Here is a 13,437-nt window from a genome sequence, read left to right as displayed (position 1 = left end):
ATAATGAAAATCACCTTATAACTATTGTCCTACAGGTCAGGTTTCAAAAAAAAAAACTTACATCACCTAAGGGCATCTCCAAAGCGGATTCTCAAAGTCACCACATGCATGGTCCCCACCTACTATTTTTCTCTGTCCGGATACTTTGTGATTAGCATTGGATGACTCCCTCCCGCAATGTCCGCGGACCACGTTCGGACATAAAAATGGACATATACCAGAGACATTTGCGGGTCAACTTTGGAGTGCCCTAATAATGATTTTCTAGCTCCAGGTCTTTGTCTTCTCCATGCAGATTGCAGATCAACAAAAAGTCCCATGAGAAATTTTAGTTTCTATATATATAATTCATTCTAGTAATATAAGTAGGCCTTTTTGGACTTTCAGAATTTCTAAAATATCTTTTCCTTTAAATGCAAGTAATATGTGCATCCACCTCCCCTCCCGTTTCTATCAGACGGCCCTGCATCCTTTCAATTTCACTTGCCAATATGGTCATGCGAAGACATCGTCATGGTCGCATGCCCATTACTTTTTCCTTGTTTTAGACTTGTAAAATTCAAATTGAGCAGTATCAGCTTCACATGACAGATTCAATATTTGTGCATGGTAGTAGCTATCAGAGCTTTAAAGTGAACACCGACTGCATGAGAACGTTGAGAGCAACACATCTGAATGTGCAACCGATTTTTTTTAAAAAAGGAGGAGGACCCCCGGCCTCTGCATCTGGACGATGCATGCGGGAATGTGCAACCGATTGATGGTTGGCTATATCATCAGCAGAATATCACCTAAAAAAAGAGAAGGCATTCACGATTTTGACGGTGTCAAATTTTTTAGCAACCCATCACCACCAATGCCTATCATTTTGTTAGTAGGCTTGCCTGAGTAAATGAGATGCGCACGGAACATTTTTTTTCTTCATGAACAACAGAGTCTGTAGCTGTAGTGCCAAAAAATGAGCACATCCACCCCAACCTGTGCGGTCTGCACATCTAGCAACCTCAAAAAAAAGAGTCTGTAGCTGTAGTGAGGTGCTTAGTGTTCTACTCCACATGTATAGAGATGTTGCTTTAGTTCAAATGGGGTGGGTGCATATATATAAGGAGGGTCATACATATCTGATGAAAAACTATATTTGTAAAATTGCAAAACTAAATTTAATTTGAAGTTCCTACTCATGGAAATTTCTTTTCTAATGAAACCTGGAAAAAAGCTATAATGAAAACAGCCAAGTGATTAATTTTATTGTATATAATGTGAGTGGATCATCTAAACAACAAGAGTTGGTTTAAGAGGAGTAGGTACCTACCGCTGGCGGTTGTTTGTCAATATGTGATGGCTCGCACATTGATCACTGATAGGAACCTACTTTGATACTTTCCACGGAGTTAGAAAACATGATCGAAAAAGGGGTGTATCCCAACCATGGTGCGTTCATCGGTATCATTTTCTTACATATTGGGCTGGCCGGCTCAAGTGGACTGAGATCCAGTGACATGTTGTGGGCATGTCATCGATGAACAGTAGCATAACAAGTCCCTTATTTTCGACCGTGGGATAAAAAATGAATAGGACCCCCACCTACCGTGTATGAACAGTACTTCACTACAATGCCCGAATGAATAGGGACTTCCCACACTGCGTCTCTAAAGTACTTTGTGCTATAGTAGTAACTGATCTGGACTATCTACTTTTGATCCAACGGCCATTTTGTCCTGCTCAAGCAACCTTCAAGATGAGTCCAGTTTATGCAGATTTGGTAGTTTGCAAAAAAAAAAAATCCACTTAGTCATGGTGGAAAATCGAGGTGCAAATGCCGTAATTAGAGACGGCGATTTCAAATAATCTTGATGCAACTTCATGTTTTACAACAGATCTTTGATGTTCATCTTTGTTTCAATTTGCCTCATCAGATGTGATGCACTATTATGTTTAATTTACCAACTAAGTTGGGTCATCATTTACTTACTTATTGAATAAGTAAACAAGTTCAGCCTGATGTATTATGTTTATTAATTTACCTTCAAAAGGAACGCAACACTATTCTTTTCTGAATGTGATAAAAAGCAAGTTGGTTCAGATCATTAAAAAAAAGAGATGTAAAATTTGTGTGTGCCTTTGCGTGGAGAGGAAGCAGAGGGAGAAAGGAAAGAGGAGTGAGTACTTGGATCTCCAGGAGGTGAGTAAATGCGAGCTCGTGGGTGTGCAGTTAACAGGTGAGATGGGCGGGGCCCAGGCCCAGGAAAACCGTTGTCCTTCTCATTGATGTCAGTTACCTCACGTCACTTTTGGGCTCTGGGCCAGCGGTTTTGGTTTGTTGCTCCAAAAGAAAATTAAGCGCCAGTTTGATTTGTTTTTTCAATCCATTTCTTCACCTATTTATTCACTAGTAGAAAAAACCCAATATTATACGCCACATGTGGTATAAAATATTTTGTATGGTGGGACCGGCATCACTGGTTGCTTCACATGATCTAAAGTCAAATTTGGGGAGGCACTATTGTATGCAGTGGAATTCTAAGCTGCGCACACACACCCGATGACCCAATCATGGAGTGCATGTACAGAAAAAATACAATAATGTGATGATGTATAAGCAGTTGATGTGAGGGCAATAATTGAGAAAGCATGTGTCGACATGTAAGTATACACCATCTCTGATTAAAAAAAAAATTGGGTGACAATGGCAGGGCAATTCTCAAGTTGCCTTTGGTTTTTATTTGATTTATTTGGAGGCATCATCACCTACAAACACAAGTACTAGAGCCACCTTGCACCCACTGTACTATAATCAACCAAGTGGCCAAATATTTTTTTACAAAAAAAATTAAAATCTCTCTCTCTCTCTCGCTAGAAGAAGAAATTACAACTAATTAAATTTTGGTCTAGAAAAGAAAAGGAACATCAAGAGATGGGCGCAGGGCAGCCGTGCATGGAGTAAACACTGGCTGCATTCGCTGTAGCAGGGTACAGACTCGAGTCATTTTGCACTGCAGTGCATGTGAACCTGTCCTCCTCCCACAACTCCCAACATTTTTCAAAAAGCTGCTGCTGGTTTTCTCATGGCAAAGGCAGCAGACCTCAAGAGAGAGCAAAAACCCAAGAGGAGAAAGTACTCCACCACACACAAGAGAGGGCCAAAATCTTTTTGGAAGGTTGCAAGCAGCAAATTGGCATGAGAGACAATTGTCTCCACGCACGCACCTCAGGAATCTCCCGCCTCATCCTCCTCATTCAGCCCACCGATCCAGATATCATCCAACGCCAGTAAAAAAAGGATCAGAAACTCCCCCTGCTTTTTCCTTTGTTGCTGTCTCAAGTCTCAACAGCAATGTCCCTCCCAACCTTCGGCCAGTGCCAACTGAAACTGTACTGTAGTGGCACGCACGCAAGCGCGCAAGAAAAGAAAACCATGGGCAATGGCAGCAGTTACTACAATGGCAATGGCAATGGCAATGGCATGGCACCTGCTCCTCCTCCTCCTCCCTCCGTCTTCCGCCGTGAGCGTGAGTTGGCTGGCTGACAGTGAGCGCTGCGTGTCGTGCTGCGTTGTTGTCTGGTAGGGCTGCCCCCATTGATTTGATCCCCCCGGACCTTTTGTCTCCTTCCTTTCCTTTCCCTTCCCTTCCCCCTCACCACTGCCGCTCGCCTACTACTACCACTTGTTCTCACTTCTTGGCCGCTGCTTCTGCTTGCTTCCTCGCTCCTCCCACCTCGTCCCTCCCCTCGCCTCCCTCCTCTGGCCGCTAGCTAGCTAGATACTGCAGTGGTTGCTGCTTGGCTTTGGCTTTGGTTGCTTGCTGGTGCTCTCCCCACTCCAGCTTGCTCCCCTCTCCACACCCCCCTCGGCGGCTTCTGCGGTGAAGGTGCGAGCTCCGGGCATGCCCCCCCGAGCTTGATTGCGGTCGACGGGGGTGAAGGTGGAAGCTTGCTGCCGGATCGATTGGGGCGCTTGCTTTCCGGGCGGTGCCGCTTTCGGCAGTAAAGGCGGGGGGATCTTGCGCCCACCTGCCGCCGGATCGACAAATCCCCCGCGGCAGCAATCCGTGTGGCTGCGGGCAGGAGGGTGCCGCGCGCCGCCGCTCCCCCTGTCCGGCATTGCGGGGAGCTCCGCCGAGCTCTGAGCGGGGGCCGCACGCACGCAAGGTGTTTGGTGAAAAGCGCGGCGCGGGCGAGCCATGAGGGACTTCCCGTCCTGCTTCGGGGAGAGCGGCGTCCAGATCGCGGACGCCGCGTCCTCCTCCAGCAGCGCCGGCAAGGGCGCGGCGCAGAACCTGGTCACCTGCCTCTACCAGACGCAGCTCGCCGGCCGGCCCTGCGTCGTCTCCGTCACCTGGAGCAAGAGCCTCATGGGGCAGGGCCTCAGCGTCGCCGTCGACGGCCTCTCCGGCCAGAGCCTCTGCAAGGCGGACATCAAGCCCTGGCTCTTCTCCAAGAAGAAGGGCTCCAAGAGCCTCGACGTCGACGGCGGCAAGGTCGACATCTTCTGGGACCTCTCCGCCGCCAGGTTCGGCGCCGGGCCGGAGCCGCTGGAGAGCTTCTACGTTGCGCTGGTCTCCGACCTCGAGCTCGCGCTCCTGCTCGGCGACATGAAGAAGGACGCCTACCGCAAGACCGGCGCCAACCGGCCGGCGCTCAACGCCGCCTTCGTCGCCAGGAAGGAGCACATCTACGGCAAGAAGATTTACTCCGCCAAGGCGCAGTTCTGCGACAATGGCCAGTTCCACGACCTGGTGATAGAGTGCGACACCGTCGGCCTCAAGGACCCGTGCCTTGAGATACGCATCGACAAGAAGCCGGTGATGCAGGTGAAGAGGCTGGCATGGAAGTTCAGGGGAAACCAGACGATCCTCGTCGACGGCCTGCCGGTGGAGGTGTTCTGGGACGTCCACAGCTGGCTCTTCGGGCCGACGACGGCGAGCAACGCGGTGTTCATGTTCCAGACATGCCAGGCGCCCGAGAAGTCGATGCCGTGGTCGTACTCGCAGATTTTTAGGGAGTCCCAGCTGCAGGGCCTCGGCTTCTCGCTCATCCTACATGCATGGAAGATTGAGTAGGTGCTTGCAGATCATAAGTTGCTTCTGCGGCCGCCTCCTTTCCAGTGCTAACAAGATGTTCCATTCAGTGTCTGTCTGTTTTTCCGAGTGCTATGGGAAACTCCAATATATGTTCTTTCAATTTATTTTATTCCTTTTCGGTTTCGCCATCTTCATAAACGATGTGTTCGAATTGTCTGGCAAGTTCCAGTGATATTCCAGTCTGTTTTTGTCATCTCTTCCCCTCCCCTGTGTTTTGTTCCTTAAGTGAGATCGGTTCCAATGCTCCAAGTAGTTGAACTATGGCAATGTTCTAAGAAAGAATGCTGTCATGTGTGTATACTGAAAGTTCAGATTTATAATTTTTGTGTATGGTAACAGTATTGTCTGATGATTGTTCCCCAATTTGTTCCCTGATGATCAGTAACAAATATTATCACAATGTAACTTTGGTCCATGTGCAAAAGTGGAGGTTTTAAGGAATCAAGACACATGGATTGCTTGAGCATCAAGTCTGTTACATTGATGACAGTCCTTTTTGTGCTTATCTGTAGATATCTGAATATGCCCATCTTTTGCAGGAGACAGATCATCCTACTGAGGATCATGGAGCTCAGATGATAAAACTTACTGAAGATCACCATATTCTGTGCAATTTGGTTGGTACTACCATTTTTATAGATCTCCCAAAATGATCATCTTGTGACTTCCTTTCTGTGGTTTCTTGGTGCTCTCTTGCAGTACTTTTCTTATTTCTTTTAGTCATCTGCATTGTGTGGCTAGCCAGTAAGGTGGGTGCAGCTCTACTTTTTATTTTCCCTAAGTGAGGAGGTTGCATTGACATCGCCACATCGGCTATGATGATCAATAGAATTAAGCAGCCTTTCCGCTTGCTGGACCACTTCAGCTGTGTTTTGAGATATTAAATAGCGTATTATCCCGAATCATACACAGTACATTCAAATCAGAGAGCCTGATTTTTCTCTCTCTCTTTCTGATAAGGACACCACTTTATATCTTCTTTTCCTGTTTGCATTTTGTAATTATCCTTATTGCATTTAATTCACTTGATGCTTCCGTTCCAACAGAAATTTTAGGTTCATCAATCGCTTTATACACGTTTTTTTAAACGTCAGTCAAAATCATGGGCCTCTGAAACGGGCTGAGTACTATTAAACCAGGCTAGACATGAATTAACTATGCTGTAGGTTGGCATTTGGTTTTCATTGGTTTGTTTATATGGATATTGTAAAGATACTCCTTTGGGGTTTGTTGTATCTCTCTCTACTCTGTGTGCATAGATAGACTTGAGTGGAACATTGTGTGGTTAACATAGATTGGGCTGCAAAGCTTCCTTCTTTTTGGTTACCTTGTTTCATCTGTCTGGATCAACCTCAAACTTATCAATTCAGTCTTTTAAATTGCAATAGAGGCTTCATAACCAGATTTATTTAACGTGCACTGAGACCATTCCATATGGACAGTTTTTGGTGGCTAAACGACTTGCTGACGATTCGCTTCTTTTGGACACAGTGTGCTGTTTGCTAGTTCCTGTCGATACATTTGGGGATTTATTGTAGCTACAATTTGGTTAGTTTCAAATATATTTGAAGCTTTATAAAAGCTTGCATTTGTAGTGAATGCAGACAGAGTATATGGCCTCCCTGAATGGTGAATATGGCTCTGCTTGACTTTGCATGTGTGTGTGTAATGAATCATTATTTCATTGCAAGCATATGACATTCGGAAAAAAAATGTGATTCGCTCTGCCACAGATTGCAGTGTGTTTTACATCCTGGGAATGCATGGTTTTATGCTCTGGCTTCGCCCTGTTTTGCATCATGACGTCTATAAGCACCTGTTTTACTAGATGAAGTGAATCAATTCTTCATTTGGAGGACACTGAGCAAGACACATAATTGCAACCACAATTCGTGTTCAAAATGGTGTGCATAAACAGGTAAAGGCAACTGGCAAAGACAGAGTTATAGTCTCTGCTGGTACTGATGTCCTTCTTTCGACTATTTGGAAAACAAAAATAATTCATTCCCTGCAGATCCCACTAATGTTATGTTTTCTTGGTTCTCTCTGCTGGACTCATGGTCTGCTGTAGAATGAGTGGAAAGTGCTTTGCTCTAAACTTATGGTTCCATTTTCTTAGTTACCACACAGGCCATGAGAAGTTATCATTTTTTTCCTGACATTAGTATTTGCACATTTTTGTGGTAGTACGAAGGTTATCTCTAGGGACTACGATAAACCATCTACTGTATAACCGATGAAACGCACATTAGTGTATTCTTATTGTTTACATGCCTCAATCAACGCTTAATTCTGCTGATTTTGTTCTTGCTACAGATAAAATTTTAGTTAATGAGTTCTGCCATAGATATGCAACCTGTTTGCTCTTTGTAGTTGTTCAAGTAAGAAATATAATGCCCCGGAATTGTTCCTTCAGTTTTCTTTTGATACTGAGTATTAGCACAAGATGTGATTGTTATAAGTCGTCTAATCATTGTTCCTGTAACCTCGTAACTTTGCAGATATGCCGAGCACTTGCTTATATACATAATTGTGTTGTCATCTGCCACCATGATATCAAACCACAGAACATTCTAGTGAGATTTTTAACCTCCTTTTCTATGCTTAATATGTTGTGCTGTTGTGTTTTACATATCTTCCATCAAATCCTGCAGAATTGTTTGGCTAGTTGGGCTTTCTTTACATCTGGAAGAACATTTACTATCAAATTTGAATAACCACTACTCCAAGGAGTAATACATTTTTGCTAACCTAGTAAGCTTTCCACTGTAGGTTAACCCACATAACACGAGCTCAAAATCTAAATCTGCGATTTTGGCAGTGCAAAAGTCTTGGTAAGTTATCTTCTATAATAAGGTAGAAATTTAAATGTTCGAGTACTACTGATTTCGAAAAGAACATGCTAAACTTTCTTGATAAGAACAAAAAAAAGGGTGTGCACTTATGCCAGTAACCTACCCAGAAATGATGATTTCTAAATTGTTTTCAAAGTAATGCTTTGCATATATCTCCTACATTTACTCAAGATATTACCGAGCACCAGAACTATATTTGGTGCAACTGAATGTACTACTGCCATTATTTTGTTGTGGTTTTGTTCACTGCAGACTGAATATCTGCTCTGTCATGGCAGAACTGCTTCCCCCATAGATTTTTTCATTCATGCATATAGTCTTTTACTCCCTGCGTCTCAAAATAAGTGTTGCTGATTTAGTAGAACATTAGTACAAAGTTGTACTAAATCAACGACATTTATTTTGGGATGGAAGGAGTATTTTACTCTCTAGCTTGTTCTCATAGTATTCATCCATCCATGCAGCCTCTTTTTCCTGGGGGGAAGTGGAGTTGATCAACCGGTTGTGATTACCAAGGTGAAATCTTGCAGTATGACATTTGGTAACTGTTTTCTCCTGCGACCTGCATTCTTTACAATGATATGTTCGGTCATAATGCGTCGCAGGTCTTGGGGTACTCCAACCAGGGAAGAGATCAAGTGCATGAATCCAACCCACACGGAGTTCAAGTTCCCACAGATTAAGGCTCGCCCGTGTCACAAGGTAATGTGTGCATATTTTACCTGTCATGCAAAATTGCCCGGTCTGCACAATTGCTGTTCTAGTTGGCGTGTACTTTCGGGACAGGGAGAGTTTTAACATTGGCACCAAAATAAGCATTCCTCAGATACTTAACAAAAAAGAAAATAAATTACAACGGACAAAAATGGAAAGCTGATGCAATGAGAAAAAAGGGCCAGGCGAGAAAGATGTTTCTCAGATGGGCCGGGCTCTGCCTGTGTTTCCAGCAGGCAGCAGCCCAACCTCACGGGCCAGCACCCAAAAAGCTCCCACCGAGGGGGAGCTGCGTGGCTGCACTCCTAACATTAGTCCCACCTCGCCAGTTTAAGGGGAGCGGAACCAGCTTATAAGCTGAGGCGCGGTAGGAGGTAGCACGACCTTACTTGAACAGGATCTGTTCTATAGGCTCGTACCGTTGCATCCTTTACCAATAAGGAGGCAAGCACTTCAGTCTGGTTGATGTATTCTGACCTCTGGGCCAGAGCGTGATTAACGGCCAGGATTACCCTGATGGGGCAATCTGATGGCTGTAGAGGATCGTTCCTGCCTGGCTCTCACGCCTGTGCAGGGTGGCCCAGAGGTTGTCTGACAGACTTCAACATCTTTTTTGCCCTTGTGCTCGTTTTTTAAGTCTCTTTTTCAGTCACTCATTCTACATTCAGTATTTGCAATCACTCATTCTACATTCTACATTCTCCCCCCGTTCACTTTTATAGATAAAGAAGACCAAAAATGAAGAATAATAAGAATACTGATGAAAAGACTGACTGATGATAACTAAGGTAATGAACAAAGAGAGAACAATGAATTAAGGAAAAAAAAGTGAGATGGCTAAAAAAGGAGAGTGAAATCTGAACAAAAGACTGGACTAAACAGTTACCAGCTTTATGCACATATGCTAACTCCATTTTATCAAGAATTTTCGTAAAGTATGACATGTTTTTTTTGGTGGTTGGTTCGCTTCTTTTGGACACAATGTGCTGTTTGTTAGTCCCTGTCCATTCATTTGGGGATTTATTGTAGCTACAATTTCGTCAGTTGCAAATATATTTGAAGCTTTATAAAAGCTTGCATTTGTAGTGAATGCAGACAGGGTATATGCCCTCCCTGAATAGTGAATATGGCTCTGCTTGATTTTGCGTGTGTGTGTAATGAATCATTATTTCGTTGCAAGCATATGTGCTTCGCAAAAAGAAAGTATGCGACTCACTCTGCCGCAGATTTGCAGTGTATTTTATGCTCTGGCTTCGCCCTTTTTGACATCATGACGTCTATAAGCACCCTGTTTTACTAGATGAAGTGACTCAATTCTTCATTTGCAGGAGACCGAGCCAGATGTGGTTGCAGATTCTGGTGCTGAATATGGTCACATATTTGCAAGCACAATCCGTGGCCAAAATGGTCTGCCTAAACAGGTAAAGGCAACTGGCAAAGACAGAGTTATTGTTTCTGCCGGTACTGCTGGCCTTCTGTGGACTACTTGGAAAACAAGAAATCGATCTTGTTTCCAAGGTGTATTCCATGGAGATCCTACTTATGTTTTTTTGTGCTCTCTGCTGGATTTGTGGCCTGTCCTGTAAAAAAGAGGGGTGCAGGTGCCAAACATGCCGCATCAGGTGTCTAGGAAGCTTAACCAAGTAACACGCGAAATCCTCAGTCGTGAGTGAGATTTCCAAATTGTTTTGAAAGTAATGTTTTGCATATATGCAGGTCAAGTGAGAGCTGAATATCTCCTACATTTTCTCAAGATATTACATAGCACCAGAACAAATTTGGTGCAACTGAATATACCGCTGCCATTTGATTTGTTGTGGTTTTCTTCACGGCAGACTGAATATCTGCTGTGTCATGGCAGAGCTGCTTCTCGGACAGGTTCTGTTCATGCATGTAGTCTTTTATTTTATTCTCTAGCTTCATAATATTCATTCATCAATGCAGCCTCTTTTTCCTGGAGAAAGTGGAGTTGATCAGCCGGTTGAGCTTATCAAGGTGAAATCTTGTATGACATTTGAAACTGTTTTCTCCCTCGACCTGCATCCTTTACAATGACATTTGTTCAGTCATAAGTTAAAAAAGAAGACATTTGTTCAGTCATAATAGTGGGTCGCAGGTCTTGGGTACTCCAACAAGGGAAGAGATCAAGTGCATGAATACAAACTACACGAAGTTCAAGTTCTCCCGAACTAAGACTCGTCCGTGGCACAAGGTAATGTGCATGTATTGTGTTTGTCATGCAAAATTGCCTGGTCTGCACAATTGCTGTTCTAGTTGGCGCATACTTTCGGAACAGGGAGAGCTTTACCGTTGACTAGGGTGCTGATAAACTGCGAGAAAATTCTCGAAACAGGCTTTCGCCCCACTTTATATATAAAACAACAACACGGTACAATACATGGCCGAACGATACAATGTGGTGAGAAGGCCCTCTTACAAAGCAGATAGAAAGATATAACAAGAAGCCTATAGCTAGCCTAACGCCTCACCTAGGACCGACCGACGACATCAAAACTCCATGGCAACACCCCCAGGAGGGTGACGGCGCAATGCGTTGGCGCTGCCGAGTCTGAGTACAAACAAGGGTTTTCACCCGGAGGCCTGGCACATGAACAAGACCCACGACTACGTCTTCAAGAAGATAACGACACCGGCGGGCGCCGCCGGTGCTGGCGCCAAGTGCGAAGCTTTCGTTCAGGAACTCGCCAATCTCACTAGGAGGTGCCCTGGTCACCACCACAACGAGAGTCAGGCCAACCCCACCAGATTTGGGCACCAACAGAGGAGGCTAGAGCCTTCTGCCACCCTTGCCGCCCACACGGCCAAGAGGTGAAGGCATCACTGCCACCATGGAGCCTGCCGGAAAGCCCACCGTGGATCCCGCCAACCGGGGCCGCTGCCCCGACATCCTCAGACAACTCAACACCGACGCCAAAACACGTGTCCGCCACCCCAACCAAGCCACGAGCCTCCACCTCGACATGGACAGAGAGGGCCCGGAGCACGCGCAGGAGAGCAACCAGCCCTAGCAGAAGGACCAAGTTCAACCGCTGCTCCGGCGGCCAACCGCGTCACTTGCCAATTGCCAACTACTCCCTCCGTTTCAAATTACTCGTCACAGAAATGAATGTATCTAAAACTAAAATACATCTAGATACATCCATTTCTGCGACAAGTAATTTGAAACGGAGGGAGTAGTACTACCGGGAGAGGAGGGCGTCTTCCCATTAGAAATGGACACTCTAGATCCAGACAGGGGGGGGGGCATGGCAACCGGCACCTCCGGCTGCCAAGCACCCAATTCCATCGGATCCCCGTGACTCGCTCCGCGCCCTTTGCACCACCGCTCCAATCTACAACAACCTGTCGCCACGCGCCTGCAGTCGAAGATCGTCACCGCTACCCGATGTCACCGGGCAGGCACCCCCACCCCCACCCCCACCCTGGAGGGAGCATGGAGGAGGCCGCCGACCTTGAGAAAATCAAGGCTCATCAATTTAGAGTTTCTCAGTTTTTTTAGTAGACGAGTTTCTCAGATAATCCGGCCAAAAAAAGCATTCCTCAAATACTTTTGACAAAAAGGAAAATAAGTTACAACGAATGATGCAACGAAAAGGAAACGAAAAAGCCACACGAGATAGATGTTTCTCAGATGGGCCAGACTCTGTGTATCCAGCAGGCAGGAGCCCAACCTCACGGGCCAGCAGCCCAGCACCCACGAGTCAGCCCTTCTAAGCTCCCATCGAGGGCGTTGCTGCGCAGCTGCACGCTTAACATTAGTCCCACCTCGCCAGTTTGCGGGGAGCGGAACCAGCTTATAAGCCGAGGCGCGGCACAAGGTAGCACGACCTTACTTGAACAGGATCTGTTCTATAGGCTCGTACCGCTGCATCCTTTACCAATAAGGAGGCAAGCACTTCAGTCTGGTTGATGTATTCTGACCTCTGGGCCAGAGAGTGATTAACGGCCAGGATTCTCTGATGGGGCAATCCGACGGCTATAGAGGATCGTTCCTGTCAGGCTCACACCTGTGCAGGGGGTGGCCCAGAGGTTGTCTGACAGACTACAAATCTTTTTTTTTTCACTTCTTTTTTTAGACTGCAGTTGTCTCTGTAATAATCTGCAGAACGAGCTGCACTTGACTTCCTGGAACACGACGTCTGCCGGCACGAGCTGCAGCTTGAGCGCGCATCTGACCTGGAACTTGCACCTCGAACAACCCCCATCGCGTTCTCCTTCCTGAACTCGGCCACACTGGCGTCGCCTATCAAAAAATGAACACGGATGGAACTGAAGAGTAACCAAATATATACAGAGGGAACGATAACTGAAGGCTCACACCTGTGCAGGGGGTGGCCCAGAGGTTGTCTGACAGACTACAAATCTTTTTTTTTCACTTCTTTTTTTAGACTGCAGTTGTCTCTGTAATAATCTGCAGAACGAGCTGCACTTGACTTCCTGGAACACGACGTCTGCCGGCACGAGCTGCAGCTTGAGCGCGCATCTGACCTGGAACTTGCACCTCGAACAACCCCCATCGCGTTCTCCTTCCTGAACTCGGCCACACTGGCGTCGCCTATCAAAAAATGAACACGGATGGAACTGAAGAGTAACCAAATATATACAGAGGGAACGATAACTGAAGATTGAGGGATGAAACTCATGAAAGACAAACATAACTGGCAAGTTTTTTCCTTTTCGGTTTGTCATCTTCATAAACGATGTGTTTGAATTGTCTGGCAAGTTCCAGTGATATTCCAGTCTGTTTTTGTCATCTCTTCCCCTCC

General features: G+C 45.6%; 1 protein-coding gene, 1 long non-coding RNA gene and 2 other non-coding genes across 4 annotated transcripts; all 4 read left to right on the top strand.

The window, feature by feature from the left end:
- Positions 1 to 3,334: 3,334 nt before the first annotated feature.
- On the top strand, positions 3,335 to 5,428 carry LOC125511057. The gene has a single exon (XM_048676338.1). It carries the CDS (start codon positions 4,182 to 4,184, stop codon positions 5,058 to 5,060), a length of 879 nt encoding a protein of 292 aa, XP_048532295.1. The 5' UTR covers positions 3,335 to 4,181; the 3' UTR covers positions 5,061 to 5,428.
- Positions 5,429 to 8,458: 3,030 nt separating this feature from the next.
- Positions 8,459 to 12,726, top strand: LOC125511058. The gene is made up of 5 exons (XR_007284878.1): positions 8,459 to 8,638; positions 9,979 to 10,293; positions 10,367 to 10,528; positions 10,595 to 10,645; positions 10,767 to 12,726. It is a non-coding gene; the product is annotated as an uncharacterized LOC125511058 (long non-coding RNA).
- Positions 9,030 to 9,251, top strand: LOC125511897. Its single transcript, XR_007285168.1, has one exon. It is a non-coding gene; the product is annotated as a small nucleolar RNA U3 (small nucleolar RNA).
- On the top strand, positions 12,495 to 12,715 carry LOC125511904. Its single transcript, XR_007285174.1, has one exon. It is a non-coding gene; the product is annotated as a small nucleolar RNA U3 (small nucleolar RNA).
- Positions 12,727 to 13,437: the final 711 nt, after the last annotated feature.

Source organism: Triticum urartu, chromosome 5 (assembly GCF_003073215.2).
Source record: "Triticum urartu cultivar G1812 chromosome 5, Tu2.1, whole genome shotgun sequence".
Classification (NCBI taxonomy): Eukaryota; Viridiplantae; Streptophyta; class Magnoliopsida; order Poales; family Poaceae; genus Triticum; species Triticum urartu.
The sequence above is the reverse complement of the archived record's forward strand: the minus strand, read 5'-3'. Positions and strand labels throughout refer to the sequence as shown.